Source organism: Gopherus flavomarginatus, chromosome 16, assembly GCF_025201925.1.
Source record: "Gopherus flavomarginatus isolate rGopFla2 chromosome 16, rGopFla2.mat.asm, whole genome shotgun sequence".
Taxonomy (NCBI): domain Eukaryota; kingdom Metazoa; phylum Chordata; order Testudines; family Testudinidae; genus Gopherus; species Gopherus flavomarginatus.
The window spans coordinates 18,404,433-18,428,164 of record NC_066632.1 but is presented as its reverse complement, the minus strand read 5'-3'; the positions used below and the strand labels follow the sequence as shown (position 1 = coordinate 18,428,164).

At 55.2% G+C, this 23,732-nt stretch overlaps 1 protein-coding gene across 5 annotated transcripts in view; it reads right to left on the bottom strand.

The window, feature by feature from the left end:
* Positions 1–582: 582 nt before the first annotated feature.
* PDE1B (phosphodiesterase 1B) overlaps positions 583–23,732 on the bottom strand; it is a 145,239-nt gene continuing 122,089 nt past the window's right edge. For 4 of the 5 annotated variants that reach the window (XM_050925896.1, XM_050925899.1, XM_050925898.1 and 1 more), the window contains 10 exons: positions 14,749–14,889; positions 13,843–13,943; positions 12,691–12,816; positions 11,653–11,754; positions 10,264–10,384; positions 7,614–7,695; positions 7,307–7,427; positions 3,132–3,268; positions 2,394–2,512; positions 583–725 (listed from right to left, as the gene is read on the bottom strand). In XM_050925896.1, coding sequence (XP_050781853.1) covers positions 2,415–2,512; positions 3,132–3,268; positions 7,307–7,427; positions 7,614–7,695; positions 10,264–10,384; positions 11,653–11,754; positions 12,691–12,816; positions 13,843–13,943; positions 14,749–14,889 — 1,029 coding nt within the window. In that variant the 3' untranslated portion in view covers positions 583–725; positions 2,394–2,414. Of the gene's footprint in view, positions 729–2,393; positions 2,513–3,131; positions 3,269–7,306; positions 7,428–7,613; positions 7,696–10,263; positions 10,385–11,652; positions 11,755–12,690; positions 12,817–13,842; positions 13,944–14,748; positions 14,890–23,732 lie in introns of all 5 variants that reach the window. The other variant, XM_050925897.1, reaches the window with a different exon arrangement.

Below are 23,732 nucleotides of genomic sequence, written 5' to 3'. Positions count from 1 at the left end.
GCGAGGAGTGGGTGTGTTTGTCTGGGGGTATGAGGGGCGTCCCAGCCCACGCTCTGTGCTAAGAGTAGGCCCTGGGGCTCTGAGTTTGGGGGATGTAGACATCACCCCAGACAGGTATTGGGTAGCAGTCATCCATCCTGGCTCCAGTGGGCAGGTAAGCAGCTGTGACACGCCCTGGGGGCACTGCTGGAGCCCACAATTCCCCAAGTGACCAGTCTGGCCCCCCATTCTCCCCCGAACTCCTCCCACAGCCCCGTGGATCATTTTGAAGCCTCTGCTCCTCACTCATCCCAGTGTCTGACACATTGGGATTCCAGAGAACAAATCCTTTAAAAAGACACAGGCAGAGCCCTGGCCCCGCAGCCCCGGGTATTTGCTGGCTGGGCAGTGAGACGTCTCTTATAGTCCCAGTTGGACTGGTGGGGCAGGGAGGCAGATGGAACAGGGTAGTACCCTGTAGTACCTGCTTGGTGGGGCGGGTGACTGGCCTGGCCAGGCCAGGGCTCCAGGGTGGTGGCGGTGAAGGAGGACTTTGATGGGTTCAGGCCATGTGCTCAGTGACATCAGGATTTCCCTTGACTCTAAGGTTTACATTAAGTTTTATATCTTGGCAATGGTTGTTCCCACTCGCTCTCTGGCCTGGGGCGGCTCCTCCTGCAATGGTGCTGATTTCGATGGCATCGAAGACTTTGGACTAAACTGCATCATTCAGTTGGAAAAGGGACCTGCTGGGTCAGAGCGGGAGAGTCAAGGCCTTGACAGTGGGATCCACCCTCCCGCCAGGCCCCGCTGAGTCAGGGCACCCCTGCATTGTGCCAACCTAGAGAGCACTGGTTCACAGATGCCCCTCTGCAGGACAGCATGGCCCACAGTCTCTCTCCCCTGGGCCCTGCTGAGCCAGGGCACCCCCTGCATAGTGCCAGCCAGAGAGTGTCTTGGTGCACAGCCCCCCCTGAGCAGGACAGTGCGTCCCACTGCGCTCCACCTCCCAGCGATGAGCTGCTCCAGTCAAAGTCAGAGCTGGCTGTACCAGAGTGGGGCTGAGGGCAGGCGCTCTGCATACTCACACCCCAGCAGCACAGCAAGCTCCAGCGTCGCCCTAGAGGGACAACTCTGCTGGGGCTGAGAGGGGAGTGTGGTCTCCCCAGCCCAACCACTGCTTGGCGTCTCTGCTGAGACAGCCATAGGATCTGGGCTGAGATGCCCCAAATGTATCTGACACCCTGGCCCACAATAGCTGAGAGGGCAATAACGTGTGGTCACTACAGGAGCGGGGGCCATTTGGAATCGCTGCCCTAAAGGCTCTGTCACCCAGGCCAGGGGTCTCTGTGCCCATGCGAGGCGAGGGAGTCTTGCTCCTGCAGGTGTGCGGCTAGCCCAGGGAAGGCCAGCACTGCGATTTCCACAACCCTAACTGCACCACGCCAGGAAGGGCCAGACCCTGCTGCAGGTTCTGACGTATCCACTGAGAAGGGAGGGTGGACAGTCATCAGGATCACCGGGTGAGCTCTGAACCTGCCAAGCTCAGTTCTTTGGGTGCCATTTACACCAGGGCAGAGCAGGACTGGAATGCCACCCAACTGGGATGGCCTATTGCGCCAAGGTGCACTGACTCTGGGTTCGCAACGACAGGCAGCCAGGCGAAGGCACCAGGCCACTGACTCCAGCGTTGCAGTGACCAGCATCAGGGGAAGGCACCAAGCTGCACTGACTCTGGGTTCACAGTGAGAGGCAGCAAGATGATGGAACAAGGCCACACTGACTCCGGATTTGTGGTGACCGGTGCCAGAGTGATGGCACCAGGCTGCACTGACTCTGGGTTCGTGGTGACCAGTGCCAGGGCACAACACCAGACCACACTGACTCTGGGTTCGTGGTGACTGGTGCCAGAGTGATGGCACCAGGCTGCACTGACTCTGGCATTGCGGTGACTGGTTCTAGGGGACAGCGCCAGACCTCACTGACTCCAGGTTCATGGTGACCTGTGCCAGGGTGATGGCACCAGGCTGCACTGACTCTGGCGTCGCGGTGACCGGTGCCAGGGCACAGTGTCAGGCCACACTGACACTGTGTTCGTGGTGACTGCTGCCAGAGCACAGCACCAGGACACACTGACTCCAGGTGCATGGTGACCAGTGCCAGGGGACAGCACCAAGCCACACTTACTCTGGGCTCGTGGTGACCGGTGCCAGGGCAAAGTGTCAGGCCGCACTGATGCTGTGTTTGTGGTGACTGGTGCCAGGGCACAGTGCCAGGCCGCACTGACTCCGGGTTCATGGTGACTGGTGCCAGGGGAGAGCACCAGGCTGCACTGACTCCAGGTTTGTGGTGACCAGTGCCAGGAGACAGCGCCAGACTGCACTGACTCCAGGTTCATGGTGACCGGTGCTCACCTCTCTCCCTCGCAGACTGTGCTATTCCACGTCGCCGTTCTGATTGTGCTGGTTTTCGGGCACATGTGGCTCCTCCTCGCACGGTGACAGCTCATCAATGGATGTCTGGTTAGTGATCCCTGGGGAGACAGGGCATGTGGGGCACTAGGGCTTGCTCATGAGACTGGGCTCAGGATGGAGCTACTGAATGTGGCTCATTGGCTCCATGGTCTTGCTGCAGGGTGCCATGAGGGGGCTGCTTCACACCACCTGTAATAGGCAGGCATGCAGACTGAGCTGAGACCTGCCAACTTGTCTCATGCAGGGCCGCAGACCCAGCCTCCAGGGGGTTGCCATTCGGCCACCATGCAGCCGGCGTGGGCTGGAGTGTCTGGTCTTTCTCCACCTCACTCCACTTCCCTGCGTTGGTTTGGTTTTGGAATTAGATGAACAGCTTCCGCTGACCCCCATCTGCCCTGCTCCCAGGAGCACCTGCAACCCTCAGCCCTATGGGCTATGCTGCCACAGCCACAACTACTGCCCAGAGCCCACCTGGTTCCCTCACTCCCCAGTGCAGGGGCAAGGTTCACACAGCCAGGTCCTTCCTCCTGTGCCACCACTGCCCCTCGCTGGGACCAGCGAGGAGGGATGACTCGATCTGGAGGGCGCGGGGGGCACAGTGGGATCACCCTGAGAGTTTTTCAGATATGGAGGGGAGGGATTCTCCTCAAAGGGCCCCAGGTCCTGGGCAGTACGTACCGCTGGCCGCTCGGTCCTTCCACTTCTGCTTGTTCTCCTGGATGTACTTGGTCCATGTGGAGCGGAAGCTGGTGATGTCAGCGTTGATGTCGCCCAGCTCTGAATGCTCGTCTAGGGATGGCTGCTTCCACTGGGAACTGCAGGGAAACCAGAAGGGACAGTGCAGGGTAGTGTGGGAACCACACAAAGGCTGGGAGGCACGGCAGTCAGGACTGGGCTGGGGCGAGGACACTGAGGGCTTGATCTCCTCCACTCCAGCCTATGGACCTGGGAGCTGCCTGCACCCAACAGCTCAGCAAATCAGCCCCTCAGCTGGAGTAACAAATAACCCTGGATGCACCTGCTCCCTGGGCACCCCACAGCATCAGCATTGCCCTCCTGGCACAGAGGAGAAACTGACGTCTAGGAGGTGAAGTGACCTGCCCAGTGTTCACAAACGGGCAGAGCTGAGACGAGACCCCATGACCCTTGCCTTGCAGTTCCCAGTCCCTTACACTGAGAGCCCACTGCCTCCTGGGAGCGCCTGCTCCCTGAGGGTGTGAAGTGGATGGCAGGAGCATGGGGAGCAGTAATGCTGCTGGCCTGAGGACAGGAACAGCTGCCAATAGGGAGGCTCTGCTGGCGCTGACCTAGTGAAGGAGCTCTGTTGGACCCCCCTGCTCCCTCTGACGGCTCCGTCCTCCTTCGGCGCTCCCCACTGACTCCCCTCAGACCTGTTCCATCCTCAGCGATGCTGTTATGCACATGGCCAGGAGGGGGCGAGCACAGATCACACACGAGGCAGCTGGGAACCGGAGCTGGGCAAACCTTTCCTAGCAACACCCCAGGGGTGTGGCATTTGCATGTGGCTGTAGGGTCTGCACTGGCAAACACAACCACGTGAATGTCATGCAAAACTTGTCCAGGCTCGGTTATCCCTTCATGGTGTTGGTGTTCACGGGCACCGCGTGTCTAGAGGGGCACCTGCCACCAGCATGACAAACCCCATGGTCTTTGGCCACTTCATAAGTCTTGTGGCTAAGGACTCCTGGGTTCTATCCCCTGCTCTGGGGGAGTGGGCTCTAGTGAGTTAGAGCAGGGGGGGCTGAGTCAGGACTCTGGGGTTCAATCCCCAGTTCTGCCACTTACTTGTTTGGGGCCTGATCCAAAATGTATTCAAGTCAGTGGAACGACTCTGGATCAGGTCTTCTGCCTTTGGGCTCAGTCTGACCCTCCGTCCCCCCTGGTGAAATGGTGCTAACAATGAACATAAGCTAATGGTGAGGCTCTGTTAATTCATGTCTGTGAGGCTCAGGCACTGCAGCCTGGAGCCATCGGCAGGGTCCCAGCTGGGCCCTGGCCCTCGGCTCTCACGCTGCAGAGAAGCTGGCAGGTGCATACAGAGCAGCTGTGAAGCTCTGAAGTTGGGCTGTGACTCCCAGCTACAATAAGGAGCCGTTTACACAGAGCCTGACTTTGCCCAAGGCCACGCCTGCCCCGGCTCCCCAGCTTCCCAGAGCCATGCGGAGATAAAGACCTTTGGAAGCAACACCTTGACATTCTGCTTTGTTTCCATAGAGAAAAATCATGGCCTGTAACTCCTGCAGGGCTCAGCAGGGACTCAGGCAGGCAGCGCAGCTGGGAACCTGCCTTTACAGCATGGCAGGGGCAGACTGGGCTGGAGCTGCAGCCCAAACTCAGGCTGAACCAGCACTTTTTTGGCAATCTGAGGAAGTCTCCGTGGTGGTTGTTTTACATATTCCTGCTGCTCTGAGGTGGGGGGGGGGTGTCTGTTATCAGGAGACTATTCGAAGTCTTATCTGGAGCAGAGAGATTAGCATCTCATTTGCATAAGGCCCAGCTGACGGTATTGCCAGAGCTGGATGTTCAGGCAGGTCCCAAAGCTTCCAGCATCTTTCCTTTCATGGCCATGTCGGACTGCAGCCAAGGGAATCTCTGGGAGGTGGGGAAGGATGCCCGGGGGAACATACAGGGCTCATGGGGATACTAGGGCTAGTCAGCACACCAGGGGTTGGGTGTGGGGAACCTCACTGAGGTCAATGAAGTTCCACTGGGTAAGTGGCCCATTTCTCTGAGCTGGTCCTGGAGCTGGGACTCCTCTGTCCAGATGCTGGCTGGTGGGTCCTGTTCACACGCTCAGGGTCACGCTTGTGGCCAGATTTGGGGACAGGAAGGAATTTTCCCCAAGGTCAGATTGGCAGGGACCTTGGGGGCAGGGGTTCGCCTTCTTCTGCAGCATGGATCGGTTTGCTGTGATAATCTGGGCAGATCCTACCTAATCAATTCCCTGCCCTGGCAGAGGCCTTGGGCACTGGCAGCACCTCGGTCTCTCCTCTTCTCTGCCTGTGGCCCACAACAGCTTATCTCTCTGAGGCCTGAAATACGTTGGTCTGACTGAAGTCATTGAGCTCAACATAGGGGAGGCTGGCTGATAATCAGTGGCCCGTGTTGGAGAGGAGGCCAGGTTCAATGTGCTGATGGTCCATTCTGGCCTTAAACTATGGAGCAAGAGGAGAATCAGGCTCATTCACAAGTGTCAGCATTTTACATATGGGAAAACTGAGGGATTGGGAGACCTGCTTTACCTACAGCTGCATCATGAACCAGTAGCAGAGATGGGACCAGAACCCAGGCATCCTACTGTCCAGTCTCAGGCATTCTTCTGTGCTCTGCTGGCTCGAGGAACGGGGGATCACAGCAGCACCCGCCTACAGGGGGGTCTGGCCCCTCTGGACAGCATTGGGGGCTGCCTCACTTTACTAGCCTGGCTACTGTTTCAGTCAAATTCTATTTCTGGACAGGGAGTGCCCCTGAGGGCAGGGTCAGAGGACACGGGCCCACCTGGCTCACAGCACTGCCTGAGTGAGGAGCTAGCCCAGCCCTGCAGATCTGAGCATCTCGGAAACAATTAAGATAATTGCCTCTAGACCGAATGACCATCCTGCAGCCGGAACAACGGAGACACCAGCAAAGGTTTTGCTGATCCTTGGGCTCTGGGACACCTAGGGTCACATCCCTGCTCTGAATTGGGCTAAGTAGGACCTGGGCCCTGTGCCTCCCCACCAGGGCCGGCTCCAGGCACCAGCACAGGAAGCAGGTGCTTGGGGCGGCCAATGGAAAGAGGCGGCACATACGGGTCTTCGGCGGCAATTCTGCAGCGGGTCCCTCGGTCCCTCTCGGAGGGAAGGACCGGCCACCAAATTGCCGCCAAAGAATGAAGCGGCGTGGTAGAGCTGCCGCTGAAGTGCTGCCAATTGGGGCTTTTTTTTTTTTTTGTCACTTGGGGGAGCAAAAAAGCTGGAGCAGGCCCTGGTCTCCCCAGCCCCAGTGAGCACCTGGCCCACTGAGTACTTTGGGGTGCATCTCTCTCGCTTTCTCTCTGGGTATTTGTCAAGGTCTCAGTCCTTTGTCAGTGTGGAACTAAACCAAATGCCAAAACCTGGCCAGTTTTCACACTATGAAATTCTTGTTTTCATGCCAGGCCTATTTTGAACCCCTGCTCCCACGGAGAACAATTGGGATCCTCCCCTCCCCCCTTCCTCATCCTTGAGCACAATGAAGAATTCCCCTCCCCCCCCAGAATAATGAGAGCTGCTGGGACAACCTGGCCCTAGGACTCTGGGCCCTGCCCATGAGATCCAGGCCCCAGGCCCCCAGCAGTGTAACCACCTCCTGGAGGGAGGACTGAGGCAACACAAGGCGCCAACAGCTTCCCTGCGCCAGGAGGCCTGGAGCCGCCCAGCCAGTGACACCCCAGAACTCTGTGGCGCTGGCTGGGAGGGAGTCAATGACGTGCCCAGGCAGCTCCCACTGACCAGACTTTGACCAGGCCTTGCAGTTTGCCGTGCCCTGAAGATCTCTGAAGACAGAGGTGAACACAGCACCGGTACTTCCCTTGGGGCAAACTCCCCCATGGGACAAATGGCACAAGAGGTATGGACTGGACTGGGCCTATGTACCGAGTGTGCAGCCTGGGAGCCAAGACTCCTGGGTTCCAATCCCAAATCTATTGTATGCTTGCTCTGAGTCCCTTCCCTGTGTCAGGCCTCAATTTCCCCACCTGCAATGTAGGGATAGTGATATGACCCCTGCATTCCTGAGCACGCTGGAAAATCAGTGCTAGTAACACTCCCCTGAGCTTTCTAGCTGCTGTGAGCCCCCCATGCTGTGCTCACCTGCTCTGCTGGCTGGAGGAGGACTTAGACTTGGAGCCTTCCTCCACCAGCGGGAGGACGATCTTCTCCGCCACGTCTGTCAGCACCGAGAAAGTGGGCTCCACGATGAAATCAATGAAACCTGCGGAGGCAGAAGGAGGCGACATTAGAGTGTGATGCATCCAGAGCTCCACTGGGCCACGTGTCTCTGAGCTGGCAGGGCTGCAAGCACAGACACGAGGGCATGGCCTGGCCCAACAGGCAGGCAAGTCACCAAATGTATCAGGGCAGGTGTGGGTGGGTGGGTGGGAGGGAGGCAGCGACTCACCGATCTGGGACTGGGCCACCAGCGTGGACTTGCGATCACAGAGCGGAGAGAAGGGCAGGCCCAGCTCAGCCTCCTTGTCCCCCTGTGGGAAACAAGACAAAGAGAACCGTTAACCCTGTCAAATGCCCGGGGCGCCCGGCCCCAGGGTGACGCAAGAGCAGCCTGAGCACAAGAGAGGGAGTCAGTGGACTCAGCTACTGCTCTGAATGTGGGAGATACAAGCCAGGACACCTGGGTTCTATCCTCAGCTTGTCCAAAACACAGGATTCAAACTGTTCCTGGGCATGAGGCTCACTCTACCTGCCACTGAGCAGCCCAGCCCCCGGGGTAGGACAGCAGGTGTGAGGCCCAACCTACTGGATCTGCACCCGTCTGCGTCTCCGGGAGCGAGTTTAGTTCACGCAGTGAGTGTTTGTAGCTGCAAATGCCTGTTTTCACACACCAGCGGGGACAAGTCTGTAGTGACACCCCACGGTGGCATGGTATCGCAGTCACCACGCAGCTGTCACACCCCGAGGCCACGCTGCATCGCAGTCACCTTGCGGCTGTCGCGCCCCGAGGCCATGCTGCATCGCAGTCACCTCGCGGCTGTCGTGCCCCGAGGCCACGCTGCATCGCAGTCACCACGCAGCTGTCACACCCCGAGGCCACGCTGCATCGCAGTCACCTTGCGGCTGTCGCGCCCCGAGGCCATGCTGCATCGCAGTCACCTTGCGGCTGTCGCGCCCTGAGGCCACGCTGCATTGCAGTCACCTTGTGGCTGTCGTGCCCCGAGGCCACGCTGCATCGCAGTCACCACGCGGCTGTCACGCCCCGAGGCCACGCTGCATCGCAGTCACCTCGCGGCTGTCATGCCCCGAGGCCACGCTGCATCGCAGTCACCTCGCGGCTGTCACGCCCCGAGGCCACGCTGCATTGCAGTCACCTCGCGGCTGTTGCGCCCCGAGGCCACGCGGCATCGCAGTCACCTCGCGGCTGTCGCGCCCCATGACTGCGTGGCATCGCAGTCACCACATGCCTGCTGCACCCCATGACTGCGTGGCATTGCAGTCACCATGCTGCTGTTACGCTCTGAGGCCACACGGTACCACACGGCTGTCACGCCCCATCCCCCCATGGCCGCAGGGCATCGCAGTCACCACATGGCTATCGCGCCCCGTGCTCAGAGCAGGGAAGGAACACCACTCCCTGTCAAAGGCTTCTGGAGGCACCTGGGGTGGTTCAGTGGCTCTTTGGCAGTTAATTGGGTGGCTGAGCTGCCTCGGGAATGTTCCCTATTATGGCTGGGTCCCATTCCTAAAATCCATTCCAACCAGCCAATGTCTCCTATCGCCCACCCCAGACCCAGAGGCTGCATGAGCAAGTTCACAGAGCGCTGGGCTTGGGGCCATGATCTGCTGGTTTCCATATCCAGCCCCACCGTGTGACCCGGGGCAAGCCCTCCTCACCAGGCCTCAGCTTCCTCATCTGTAAAATGGGGTTTGTGCTGTTTCCTTGGTGGGTGGCAACCAAAGTTGTGTCTAACTGCAGTCGGAGAGTCAGGACTCCAGGGTTCTCTCCCCAGCTCTGGGAGGGGAGCGGGTCTAGAAGTTAGAGCCAGGGAGGCAGAGATGCAGGACTCTGGGGTTCTCTTCCCAGCTCTGGAGGGGAGTGGGGTCTAGTGGGATCGAGCGGGGGAAGGGCTGGGAGTTAGGACTCCGGGGTTCTCTTCCCAGCTCTTGGAGGGGAGTGGGGTCTGGTGGTTACAGCCAGGGAGTCAGGACTCTGGGGATCTCTCCCCAGAGAGTGGGGAGTGGGGTCTAGTGGGATCAAGTGGGGGGGGGCTGGGAGTTAGGACTCCGGTGTTCTCTTCCCAGCTCTGGAGGGGACTGGGGTGTAGTGGGATCGAGCGGGGGCGGGGCAGGGAGTCAGGACTCCAGGGTTCTCTCCCCAACTCTGAAGGGGACTTGGGTGTAGTGGGATCGAGCGGGGGCAGGCAGGGAGTCAGGACTCCAGGGTTCTGTTCTCAGCTCTGCTGCTGGCTTTGAGCCATGTTCCTTTCTCTCTCTGTGCCCCGCCCTTGCTGCTGGGAAGCTCCATTAGTTTTGTGCAGCCCCGACCTCCTTGGCTGGAAGAGGCTCTGGGCTGGGCTCTCTGCTGTCACGGGGCTGGGTTCGGAATCACTGCCCCAGCCAGCAATACCCAGCTCAGCAAAGCCTCAGAAAGGCTGGTTGGTAATGGAGAGTCATAGGGAAGATTGTGCCACCAACAGGGCGACACTGGGGCAGGCCCACAGTTGGGAGCGGACCGAGGGGGGTCACAGCAGGGATGGCTGAGCTCCAATGCCTCACCTGGGGCTGTGAGGCTGCGTAAGGGAATCACCCTCCCCTGGCCAAGAGGAGCCGGTTCAGGGGAAGCCCTGGCAAGGCTGATCCCACTCTCCACAGCAGCCTGGGTATGGACTCTCTCTGGCAGAGGGTGACACTGAAATCACTGGGGATCTCTCGCCCCCTGGGACAGGTTCCCAAGGTGAAGGTTGCCTGAGGCTGCAAGCTCCTGGGTCCCCTGAGCTGCTTCCGGCCAAGACCTGGAACCCCATGGTCTCATCTGGTTTTCAAGGGCATTGGGAAGAGCCACAGGCCTTAGGACCAGCTGAGCCTCCCCGTGGTACCTGTCTGAAGAACTCCTCCATCAGAGCCTTGGTCCAGCGGCTGTGAACGCTCCATTGCTTGGTGGGGTGGCTGATGTCGGCTGCATGCAGCAGCAGCGACAGCGCTTTCGATTTATCGATCCTGCAGAGGGAGGCGCAAGAGGCATTGTGAGGGAGGGGCCCTGCTCTCTAACCAGCCTCCACCCAAGCATGGCCTGGGCCCACCACTGTTCATCCCTGACGCCCGGACACAGCTCAGCACACAGGCACGTTCACACACCACCATGCACAGATACAATTCAGCTCAACCGTGTTCAGGCCATTACGATCATCTGCTCTGCTGTCTGAATCTCCCCGGCCAGCGCCAGGGATTCCAGCATCCAGCCGAGCCAGAGCGAAGCTTTTAGAGCCAAACTCCAAGGGTCCATCTGGGCTGCAGCAGGAGCTGTAATTCCTGGCTCTGGCAGATGGTACACACACTAACTGCGATGGAGCTAGTGCGCTGAACACAGCAGTGTGGCCACAGCGTCATGGCAGCGAGACGGGCTGGCTGCCTGAATACACACCCAAGATTTCACATGGGAGTTTAGCCTGCACCACCACCCACGCCACCGCAGCCACACTGCTCTTTGTAGCATGTCACCTCCATCAAAGCTAGCGAGTGTCCGTACACCCGAGCTGGGAATTACAGCTCCAGCTGCAGGACAGATTGACCCCACGTGACAGAGAATCCACTGCACTCCGGGACCAGTTGTTCCCAGGGTTAATTTTCTTCACTTAACTTTTGGCACCTTATTTCTAGCCTGAATTTGTTGAGCTTCTGCTTCAAGCCATTGGATCGCGCTCTGCCTTTGAGTGCGAGATTAAAGAGCTCTCTGCTCTCAGAAATCTGCTCCTGTGTAGGGATTTACAGACCAGGATCAAGTCAGCTCTTACCCTGCTGTTTGATAAGCTAAGTAGATGGAGCTTCTTCAGTCTCTCCCTGGCAAGCAGCTTCTCCAGGCATTGAATTGCCCTCATGGCTCTTCCCTGAACACTCTCCAATTTGTCAACATGATGCATGCAGACACATGTACATGCACAGGCACATATGTGCAGACATGCAGGCATGTGTAGACATATGTGTGCACATATGCACACAGACCTGCACAGCCAAATCATGCATGTGCGCACAAACACACACACACACAGTCATACAATGCGCACCCCCTCCCAGCACACATTCCACTCCCAAAATCCACGTGTTACACCCACTGCAGCTGCACACAAAGCCACACGTGCTCATAAACTTCCTATGTGCACAAAGCATCTTCCCCCTGCCCGCACCACCTCTTGCTTCCCCTTGAAGCAGCACTTTCCTTCAGCAGCCCAGAAAGACACCCTGTGCAACACCTCCACCCCCGCACTCACCTCTCCAGCTGCTGGAGGGAGGTTTTCATGGACTTGACCTGCTGGAAGTGACAGGACATGTCTGTGGCCAGGACCATCTCAATCACCAGGGACCGCAGCTCCCTGCCCCATGTAGAGAAACAGATATGTGATCACTCCTGTACAGCCAGCAACTCAGCCTGTTGCACACACCCCACCCATGCATTTAGAATTATAGAAGATTAGGGTTGGAAGGGACCTCAGAAGGTCATCTAGTCCAACCCCCTACTCAAAGCAGGATCAATCCCCAGACAGATTTTTACCCCAGTTCCCTAAGTGGCCCCCTCAAGGATTGAACTCACAACCCTGGGTTTAGCAGACCAATGCTCAAACCACTGAGCTATCCCTCTCCCCAATTTTATGAACTGACCCCTTTGTGGCTGCTCTGTCAGCACAACACAATGAACCCAACTTGGCAGCTGCCCCCAGGGCTCCCCATTAAGGGGTCCCCCACACACAGAAGGCTCAGAAATACAATTAACAGAGACTCAGGCTGAATGAGCTCCCTGCCCCACTCCCGACCTGGTGCAGAGGGACTGATGTGCTCCAGGCATGAATGTCAGAGAGACGGACTCCCATAATTAACCACTTCCACCACCATGATGGGGTGTTTTACTGTCGCTCAGTGCTAAAAATCCCATCAGCAACTCACTAACTAGGCATCCTGGGGACTGTCTTTTTGTGCTGTGTCTGTACAGTGCTAGCACACCAGGGTCCTGCTCCAGGATTAGGGTCCCGAAGCAACACAGTAACTCAAATGATAAATCATAAACATGGAAGGGAGGCAGGTCCCCTCTCTGCCTGCATTGCAATTTGGGACAGGTCCAATGTCTGTATCTGCTGCCCAGTGTCTCTGCTCTGAGTGGACACATATGATCATAGGCAGAAGCCTGTGATTTGTCCCCTTCTGGCCAGATGAGCAGCACAATTAGCCACTTATTTGCAACCCCATGGCTGGCAGAAATGAGGGGGACACGGGTTCTGGGGGTTCTGCAGGGGGGTGGGAGGGCAGGACCTTACCCAAACTCATCCTTGGCCAGATTGATGAAGATGTTCATCTCATCCTCCTGCATCATGCGGAAGACAGCGCTGATGTGGTGGTTCTCCAGTACCGAGCGGTCGTTGTACAGGATGGCACAGTCAGACCTGGGACCAGAGGAGCTGTGGCTCAGATTTGGGGCTGGGGAGAGGCCCCCCAGGTAGGCAGCCAGCCGCTATCACAACCATGTCACTGAGAGATGAGTAAACCAGCACAGCATAGGCCAGATTGGGCCTGATTCTGACCCAGAGCCCATGCTGAAGCGAGCCCAATTCTTCACCGGAGTGCAGGCCAGGGCACAGGCCAGAGCGGGCCTGATCCTCCCCCAGAGTGCAGGCCAGAGCGGGCCCGATCCACCCAGAGCGTAGGCCAGAGTGGACCTGATTCTCCCCCAGAGCGCAGGCCACAGTGGGCCCAATCCTCCCCCAGAGCACAGGCTGGAATGGGCCCAATCCTCCACAGAGCTCAGGCTGGAATAGGCCTGATCCTCCCCTAGGAGCACAGGCTGGAGCAGACCCGATCCTCCCCCAGAGTGCAGGCCACAGTGGGCCCGATCCTTCCTCAGAGCATAGGCTGGAGCGGGCCCGATCCCCCCACAGCACAGGCTGGAGCAAGCCCGATCCTCCCCCAGAGCACAAGCCAGAGCGGGGCTGACTCCCACAGAGTGCAGACATGAGCGAGCCAAATCCTCCCCCAGAGAGATGGGGGTGGGGTGATTCTCATGATATCTGCAGCTCAGCCACAACCAGTGGAAACCTTTGTATTGTGCCCAGCCCAGAGTGGTCCCCATCTCCACCGCATATCTATACCTGGTCCATAGGCATCCTATCCCTCCCTCACTGCCTGGCCCATAGGCACCCTGCCCCTTCCCCACAGCCCAGTCCATAGTCACCCTGCCCCTTTCCCACTGCCCAGCCCAAAGGCCACCTGCCTTATCCACACTGCCTGGGCCATGGCACGCTGCCCCTCCTCCCACTGCTTGGCCCCTGGGCACCCTGCTCCTCCCCTGCTACCCAGCCAATGGGCACCCTGCCCACCCTGCAGCACTCGGTGAAGCACAGTTCCTCTCCAGGAGAGCCCATGGGATCCCGGGCTGGAGGGGCCGTGCCATGCGCTGCCGCCTGGGCACTCACTTGGTCTGAATGTGGAAGCTATTGGTAGTGCCCGTGTGCTCATAGTCATGGATGGCAGCTGCGAAGATGACGGCCAGGACCTCAATCTCCGTCAGACAGTGCTGGGGGGCAAAGAGGCTGTTAGTGCCCAGGAGGGACGCTGCCCAGCTCAGCACCCTGTCCTGTCCCTGGGCAGAGGTGCAGGAATCACTGCTTTTACATAACCTGGAGAGGGGGAGGTTGGGAGCAGGCACCTTAACATAGTGACCCCGAAAACTTGTGTCCTTCCAGCCTGTTCCTGACTCCTTCTCATGGGCCGGGGCCCAGACTATACTGGCAGCAGGGCAAGCACAGGTGCCAGGTGCAGGAGATGGCTGGGCTGGGCAGGAGGAAGCAGCCAGGGCCTGCCCAGGGAGCTGGGAGAGGGAGGCCACTCAGCTCCATTCACCCTCCAGACCCTGGGCTGGTTTTTCCACCTGGCCATTTCTGTGAAGGTGGAGAGGCCACTAGGGGGCGCTGTGCTCCTTGGTAACAATGCAGCCCCTTGCACTGGAACCAGGCAGCTCTTACATGGGCTTGGACCAAGACCCAGATCACAACAGCGGGGCTGGAGCTAACCCACCCCCAGGCTGGGCCCTGACTCTAAAACTGGCTGAACCAAACTGGATCCCCCCAAACCTGGGAAAGCGCCAGAATGGAGCTTCCCCCTCCCCGGCTTGTGCAACAAGGAGCTTGGAGCAGCTGCTGGTGAGTGCTGTGGGAGATCCCCTACCCTGCACCCATTGGCACCAGGGAGGGAGCAGTCGCATGCCTTGATATTCCCACCTCCATTAGCCATCAGCCAGTGGAGAGGCCAGACCGTGACCCCTCAGCATGAACCCAGGTGAGGGGCCCTGGACACAGCCAGCTGGCGCAGCGCCCACGTACCACCATGCCAGTGCGCAGCAGAAAGCAGTGTACAGTCTGGGTCACGTCAGCCGCGTGGATCTGATTGTGGTAGGGGTTCTTGTATTTCCCATAACCAGCCTCCAGTGCGTCCAGTAAGGTCATTAAAAACACAGTGGGAATCTGCGGAGCAAGGAGACGGGGGTCAGGCTGCAGCACTAGAGCCCTGAGCCAGCAGCATGCAAGCCGGGCGCCCCTTGCACACTGTGGGGGTATCTGCATGCCAGAGAGGGCTTCCAACCTGTCCTGTAGCCAGAAATCTCACCACGTAATAAACCTAGGGGCAGCCAGGAAGGACTGATGGGGAAATTGAGGCACAGAGACAGCCAAGTGACTTGCCAAAGGTGGGAAAAGGACTTAAGCACTCCTGGCTCCCAGACCTGTGCTCTGGCCACTAGGCCACAGATCTCCGAGTCCCCCCCCCCCAACCCCCCAGGGCAATGGCCTGTTTCCCACTGTGATTTTGGGGGATCTTGTTCTATTTGCTGATGTCAGACTGGCTCAGGCCCCATCCTCCAGGGACTTACTCAGTGGAGTAACTGCTGCTGCTCCTGCGGGTAAAGCCACATGTGTCTTTGAGCAGTACCTGCAAAGAGGCCAGGGAGTGAATGGGCTCCAGGACTCTCCCAGCCATTGAGGGGCTCAGTGGGGCCAGGCTGAGGCTGTGGCCCACAGACAGGGGCAGCCCTGCCCTGCTCTGCCCTGCCTGGGAGCTGCATGGTCCAGGGGACACCACGCTGCCAGCCCTGGAGTGACAGTGCCACGTTGCCAGAGCCCTGCCATACGCAGAGGGCAGAGAGGAGACAGGGGGTGGAGATTTTGTCTGTCAAGTCCCGACCCTGCAGTCAGTGGAGAGAGGAGCATCACACCCGAGTCCGTTCCTTCAGGGGCCAGGGGCAAAGGGGAGTCTGCTCCAGAGACTGGTATGTGGAGACAGCCTGTGCTTCTTCTGCTCCCCCTCGCCCCAGCACAGCCTGTCCAACACCTCTGCTGTCCAGGCAGGGGCAGCCAGTGCAGCACCCAGCACAAAGGGCCCTGACCCCGGACTGGGTTCCTTGGTGCTACCATTTGGGAAATCAACAATGATCTAGACCAACACACTATCAGGCTTTCAGCCCTCTTGGGCCCCCGCACCCATTGTGGCTGCAGAAGGGAAGCCCCAATCTGCTAAACCTTGACGGACATGCCATGACTGTGGAGCCCGTGGGAAGGTCTCTGGGACTGGGGCTCGATTCTGCTCTCAACAATTTGGAGCAGCGCCAGTGAATCCCAGCAGATGTATGGCAAAGAGCAGAGACGGGCCCTGGAAATCAGGCCCTGCAGGGCATTCATGCTGCTCAACGCAGCACCACTGACTCCCTTGCCCATGCAGCCCTGTGCCCACTCCACCCTTCCCACCCAGGCAGGGCTGGCTCAGAGTCTAGTGCATCAGTTGGAAGTAACAGAGGAGGAGAAGGACCTCGGAATATTGGTTGATCACAGGATGACTATGAGCCGTCAATGTGATATGGCCATGAAAAGAGCTAACGTGGTCTTGGGATGCATCAGGTGAGGTATTTCCAGTAGAGGTAAGGAGGTGTTAGTACCGTTATACAAGGCACTGGTGAGACCTCATCTGGAATACTGTGTGCAGTTCTGGTGTCCCATGTTTAAGAAGGATGAATTCAAACTGGAACAAGTACAGAGAAGGGCTACTAGGATGATCCGAGGAATGGAAAACCTGTCTTATGAAAGGAGAATCAAAGAGCTTGGCTTGTTTAGCCTAACCAAAAGAAGGCTGAGGGGAGATATGATTGCCCTCTATAAATATATCAGAGGGTTAAATATTAGGGACGGAGAGGAATTACTTAAGCTCAGTACCAATGTGGACACAAGAACAAATGGATATAAACTGACCATCAGGAAATTTAGACTTGAAATTAGACAAAGGTTTCTAACTATCAGAGGAGTAAAGAATCCTGTGGCACCTTATAGACTAACAGACGTTTTGGAGCATGAGCTTTCGTGGGTGAATACCCACTTCGTCAGATGCATGACATGGATTCTTTGCTGCTTTTACAGATCCAGACTAACACAGCTACCCCTCTGATACTTATCAGAGGAGTGAAGTTCTGGAACAGCCTTCCAAGGGGAGTAGTGGGGGCAAAAGACATATCTGGCTTCAAGACTAAGCTCAATAAGTTTATGGAGGGGTTGGTATGATGGGATAGCCTAATTTTGGCAATTAATTGATCTTTGACTGTTGGCGGTAAATATGCCCAATGGCCTGTGATGGGATGTTAGATGGGGTGGGATTTCAGTTATTACGGAGAATTCTTTCCTGGGTGCTGGCTGGTGAGTCTTGCCCACATGCTCAGGGTTTAGCTGATCACCATATTTGGGATCGGGAAAGAATTTTCCTCCAGGGCAGATTGGCAGAGGCCCTGGAGGTTTTTCGCCTTCCTCTGCAGCTTGGGGCATGGGTCACTTGCTGGAGGAGTCTCTGCATCTTGAAGTCTTTACACCATAATTTGAGGACTTCAATAGCTCAGGTTTGGAGTTTATTACAGGAGTGGGTGGGTGAGATTCCGTGGCCTGCGTTGGTGCAGGAGGTTAGACAAGACGATTATAATGGTCCCTTCTGACCTTAAAGTCTATGAGTCTATGACTCTAACATATATTCTGTCCCACGTGATCAATACTCGGACAGTAACCGTGGCAGTTCTTGGCGTGTGACCCCTGCCAGAAGCCATTTCACCTCAGGGCAGCTCCCTGTACCCAGCTTGGCACTGAGCAGCCAGGACCCCTGAGAAAGCCTGGGTCATTGATGTGGACCGTCTTCTCCTCCCAGGTCCCTGTGTGGAAGGCATCCCAGCATGCATCACTCCATGGTGCCATTCTGTGTAAATCTCCTGGGTGCGCTGTCCCTGTTGAAGCACCACGCGATAGCTGCCTGGATTTTCCCAGCATGCACTGAGGCAGTATATCTAGGGTGGATGCATGGTCATGCTGCAGCAGGGACATGGTTCAGACACATTGGTGCCACCTTCTCAGAGGAGTTGGGCTCTGGCTGTTTGCATGAATGGGCCAGTGCCTGAGATGGCCCCTTTCAGCCACACTGAAAAGCTGCCAGGGGATGCGATCTTGGGAACCACAGCCCCTGCCTTCCCCTTGCTCCGCGTCTCTGCCTGGAGAAGTCCCAGGGAGCCCATTAGCATCTCCTTCCTGCTAGAGCCCAGGAGCTCACAATCCCCCCATCAGTCACCAGCATGTGGGAGGGGAGTGGGTGGGAAAACTCCTTGGTGTGGGCACCATAGCTCTGCCCCAGGCAGCGACGACAGCTTGTCCAGGGGACCAGAGAGCTGCCCCCACCCTGTGTCAAAGGGCTGGGGCACTGACCTGGGGAGCTGGCTCACACACCCCTCCCCACGCTCCACAGGCAGGATGCTGACGGAGCCCCCAGCTCTTACGGTTTGTTCCACTATGTGAGATACATGTGTTTCTGCTGGCACCTTGTTTTATCATTTCACAGACAGGATCATTGGATCATCTAGTCTCACCATCTGGGCAGCACAGGGCAGGGGATTTCACCCAGATACCCGGTACTGACCCTAAAGACTTTCCTTTAACCAAAGCAGGTCAGGCCCCAGGAGCCAACTAGCAGAGAAGAGAAGAGACTGGGCTGCCACCAAGCCCAAAGCCCCTGCCATGACAGGGAGTTGATTAAGTAGGATCTGCCCAGATGAGCAAATGGATCCGAGGGTGCTGAGGGAATTGGTGGATGTGATTGCAGAGCCACTGGCCATTATTTTTGATAATTCATGGCAATTGGGGGAGATCCCAGACGATTGGAAAAAGGCAAATATAGTGCCCATATTTAAAAAAGGGGAGAACCTGGAGAACTACAGACTGGTCAGCCTCACTTCAGTCCCCGGCAAAATCATGGAGCAGATCCTCAAGGAATCCATTTTGAGGCACTTGGAGGAGAGGAAGGTGATCAGGAACAGTCAGCATGGATTCATCAAGGGCAAGTTATGCCTGACCAACCTGATTGCCTTCTGTGATGAGATAACTGGCTCTGTGGGTATGGGAAAAGCGGTGGATGGGATATATCTTGACTTTAGCAAAGCTTTTGATATGGTCTCCCACAGTATTCTTGCCAGCAAGTAAAAGAATATGGATTGGATGGATGGACTATAAGGTGGATAGAAAGCTGGCTAGATTGTCAGGCTCAACGGGTAGTGATCAACAGCTCGATGTCTAGCTGGCAGCTGGTATCAAGCAGAGTGCCCCAAGGGTCAGTCCTGGGGCTGGTTTTGTTCAAGATTTTTATTAATGATCTGGATGATGGGATGGTTTGCACCCTCAGCAAGTTCACAGATGACACTAAGCTGGGGGGAGAGATAGATATGTTGGAGGGTGGGGATAGGGTCCAGAGTGACCTAGATAAATTGGAGGATTGGGCCAAAAGAAATCTGATGAGGTTCAACAAGGACAAGTGCAGAGCCCTTCACTTAGGAAGGAAGAATCCCATGCACTGCTACAGGCTGGGGACCAACTGGCTAAGAAGCAGTTTTGCAGAAAAGGACCTGGGGATTACAGTAGGGTGAGAAGCTGGATATAAGTCAGCAGTGTGCCCTTGTTGCCAAGAAGGCCAACAGCATATTGGGCTGTATTAGTAGGAGCATTGCCAGCAAATCGAGGGAAGGGATTATTCCCCTCTAATCAGCAGTGGTGAGGCCATACCTGGAGTATTGCGTCCAGTTTTGGTCCCCCTACTACAGAAGGGATGTGGACAAACTGGAGAGAGTCCAGTGGAAGGCAACGAAAATGATTAGGGAGCTGGGGCACATGACTTATGAGGAGAGGCTGAGGGAACTGGGATTGTTTAGTCTGCAGAAGAGAAGAGTGAGGGGGTATTTGATAGCAGCCATCAACTACCTGAAGGGGGGTTCCAAAGAGGATGGAGCTAGGCTGTTCTCCGCAGTGGCAGATGACAGAACAAGGAGCAATGGTCTCAAGTTGCAGTGGGGAGGTCCAGGTTGGATATTAGGAAACATTATTTCACTAGGAGGGTGGTGAAGCACTGGAATGGGTTACCTGAGGAGGTGATGGAATCTCCATCCTTAAGTATCAGAGGGGTAGCCGTGTTAGTCTGGATCTGTAAAAGCAGCAAAGAGTCTTGTGGCACATTATAGACTAATAGATGTTTTGGAGCATGAGCTTTCGTGGGTGAATATCCACTTCGTTGGATGCATGTAGTGGAAATTTCCAGGGGCAGGTATATATAAGCAAGCAAGAAGCAGGCTAGAGATAACGAGGTTAGTTCAATCAGGGAGGATGAGGCCCTCTTCTAGCAGCTGAGGTGTGAAAACCAAGAGAGGAGAAACTGCTTTTGTAGTTGGCAAGCCATTCACAGCCTTTGTTCAATCCTGAGCTGATGGTGTCAAATTTGCAGATGAACTGAAGCTCAGCAGTTTCTCTTTGAAGTCTGGTCCTGATGTTTTTTTGCTGCAGGATGGCCACCTTAAGATCTGCTATTGTGTGGCCAGGGAGGTTGAAGTGTTCTCCTACAGGTTTTTGTATATTGCCATTCCTAATATCTGATTTGTGTCCATTTATCCTTTTCCGTAGAGACTGTCCAGTTTGGCCGATGAACATAGCAGAGGGGCATTGCTGGCATATGATGGCGTATATTACATTGGTGGACGTGCTGGTGAATGAACCGGTGATGGTGTGGCTGATCTGGTTAGGTCCTGTGATGGTGTCGCTGGTGTAGACATGTGGGCAGAGTTGGCATAGAAGTTTGTTGCATGGATTGGTTCCTGAGTTGGAGTTACTGTGATGCAGTGTGCAGTTACTGGTGAGAATATGCTTCAGACTGGCAGGTTGTCTGTGGGTGAGGACTGGCCTGCCACCCAAGCTCTGTGAAAGTGTGGGATCATTGTCCAGGATGGGTTGTAGATCCCTGATGATGCGTTTGAGGGGTTTTAGCTGGGGACTGTATGTGATGACCAGTGGAGTCCTGTTGGTTTCTTTCCTGGGTTTGTCTTGCAGCAGGAGGCTTCTGGGTACATGTCTGGCTCTGTTGATCTGTTTCCTTATTTCCTCATGTGGGTATTGTAGTTTTGAGAATGCTTGATGGAGATTTTGTAGGTTTTGGTCTCTGTCTGAGGGGTTAGAGCAGATGCGGTTGTACCTCAGTGCTTGGCTGTAGACAATGGATCATGTGGTGTGCCCGGGGGTGGAAGCTGGAGGCATGAAGGTAGGCATAGCGGTCGGTAGGTTTTCGGTATAGGGTGGTGTTATACCGAAAGCCTACCGACCTGTAGGAAAACACTTCAACCTCCCTGGCCACACAATAGCAGATCTTAAGGTGGCCATCCTGCAGCAAAAAAACGTCCAGACTTCAAAGAGAAACTGCTGAGCTTCAGTTCATTTGCAAATTTGACACCATCAGCTCAGGATTAAACAAAGACTGTGAATGGCTTGCCAACTACAAAAGCAGTTTCTCCTCTCTTGGTTTTCACACCTCAGCTGCTAGAAGAGGGCCTCATCCTCCCTGATTGAACTAACCTCGTTATCTCTAGCCTGCTTCTTGCTTGCTTATGTCATAAACAGATAGCTAAGAGTTAATGTCTCTTTCACCTGAAGCACCTGACCAGAGGACCAATCAGGAAACCGGATTTTTTCAACTTTGGGTGGAGGGAATTTTGTGTCTGAGTCTTTGTTTTCTGTCTGCCTGCTTTCTCTGAGCTTTGGAGAAGTAGTTCTGCTTCTAATCTTCTGTTTCTAAGTGTAAGGACAAAGAGATCAGATAGTAAGTTATATGGTTTCTTTTCTTTGGTATTTGCATGAATATAAGTGCTGGAGTGCTTTGATTTGTATTCTTTTTGAATAAGGCTGTTTATTCAATATTCTTTTAAGCAATTGACCCTGTATTTCGTCACCTTAATACAGAAAGACCATTTGTATGTATTTTTCTTTCTTTTTATATAAAGCTTTCTTTTAAGACCTGTTGGAATTTTTCTTTACTTCAGGGAAATTGAGTCTGTACTCACCAAGGAATTGGTGGGAGGAAGAAATCAGGGGAGATCTGTGTGTGTTGGATTTGTTAGCCTGATTTTGCATTCCCTCTGGGTGAAGAGGAAAGTGCTTTTTGTTTCCAGGACTGGGAACGGAGAGGGGGAGTCACTCTGTTTGGATTCACAGAGCTTGTGTCTGTGTATCTCTCCAGGAGCACTTGGAGGGGGGAAGGGAAAAAGGATTATTTCCCTTTGTTGTGAGACTCAAGGGATTTGGGTCTTGGGGTCCCCAGGGAAGGTTTTTCAGGGGGACCAGAGTGCCCCAAAACACTCTAATTTTTTGGGTGGTGGCAGCAAGTACCAGGTCCAAGTTGGTAACTAAGCTTGGAGGTTTTCATGCTAACCCCCATATTTTGGATGCTAAGGTCCAAATCTGGGACTAAGGTTATGATATGGTGGCAGCGGTGGGATGATAGACAGAATCCAGAAGCCAGTAGGAATATTATATTTTTCTTTTCTCTGCTAAGGGCTTTTTAGCAGAGAGAAACAGTTTGGTTTTAAAAGGGAACCAGAGAGAATTTTTTTTTTCTGCTCTCTCTGGCAGTTTGTGGCTTGCATGTTAAGCAAGAAGCCATTAAGGAGCTGTTACAGGTCTTTTGCCATGCAATATCACTCCCATTAGGAGTCATTACCAGCACTATATACATGCAAATAAAGTGGTTTTTCAGGTTTACTTAACATTGAAGATTAGCTAAAGGCACTGTTGCTAGGCAGACTTCAGGAGGCAACAGAGAACCTGCAGTTCAGAAGATAAACACCGGAGGGCACCCCAACACAAGAAAACAGGAATCATGACTTCTAAGGCAATAATTAAGGCCGAAGAGCAATTCAAAGAAGCTGAACACAGGCGACAAATGGAGATGAAAGAAAGAGAAGAACAAATCAAAGAGGCAGCACACAAAAGAAAACTAGAAGAAGAAGAGGTGGCCTACCGAAGGAAACAAGCAGAAGAAGAGGCGGCCCACCGCCGAGACATGGAAAAACAACAAAAAGAGAATGAAGAGAAGGAAAAACAGAGAAAACATGAACTGGACTTGGCAAAAGCTGGGCTGCATGTGCCAGCCAACCCTAACAACCCGGCGCCAATTATTGCTCCACAGCACAGGAAATTTCCCACCTACAAGGCAGGTGATGACACCGAGGCCTTCTTGGAAAATTTTGAAAGAGCCTGTCTTGGGTACAACATCCCCGAAGACCAGTACATGGTAGAATTGAGGCCACAGCTCAGTGGACCTTTAGCAGAGGTGGCAGCTGAAATGCCTAAGCAGCAAATGAATGACTATAAACTTTTTCAAACCAAGGCCAGATACAGAATGGGGATAACCCCAGATCATGCCCGTCGGCGCTTCAGAACCCAAAAGTGGAAACCAGAGGTGTCATTTCCCAAACACGCCTACTACATTGCAAAAAACTATGAGGCCTGGATAACAGGAAACAACGTTCAAACCTTGGAAGAACTGCACCTCCTCATACAAATGGAGCAGTTCTTGGATGGTGTTCCTGAAAACATCACACGGTACATACAAGATGGAAAACCCAAAGATCTCGCTGAGGCGGGGGAGATTGGAGCCAAATGGATGGAACTGGCAGAAAGCAAAAAAGCTACTGTCAAGGGGAACGATTACCCCAGGGGGCACACAGACCATAAACCCTACAACCGAGGACAGCCAAAGACCCCACATACCACCCAAGTAAAGCCACGGATACCCTACCCTTCCACCTCACCAGTCTCCAGTAACTCACCTCGGCCCAGTGACCCATCAGATGGAAGATGCTTTAAGTGTAATGAACTGGGACATATCAAGGCCAACTGTCCAAAGAACACCATGTGAGTGCAATTCATTACACCACCATCACACCAAAGATCCCCAGGCCCGGATGCCTCTCAAATACCCTTGGAGC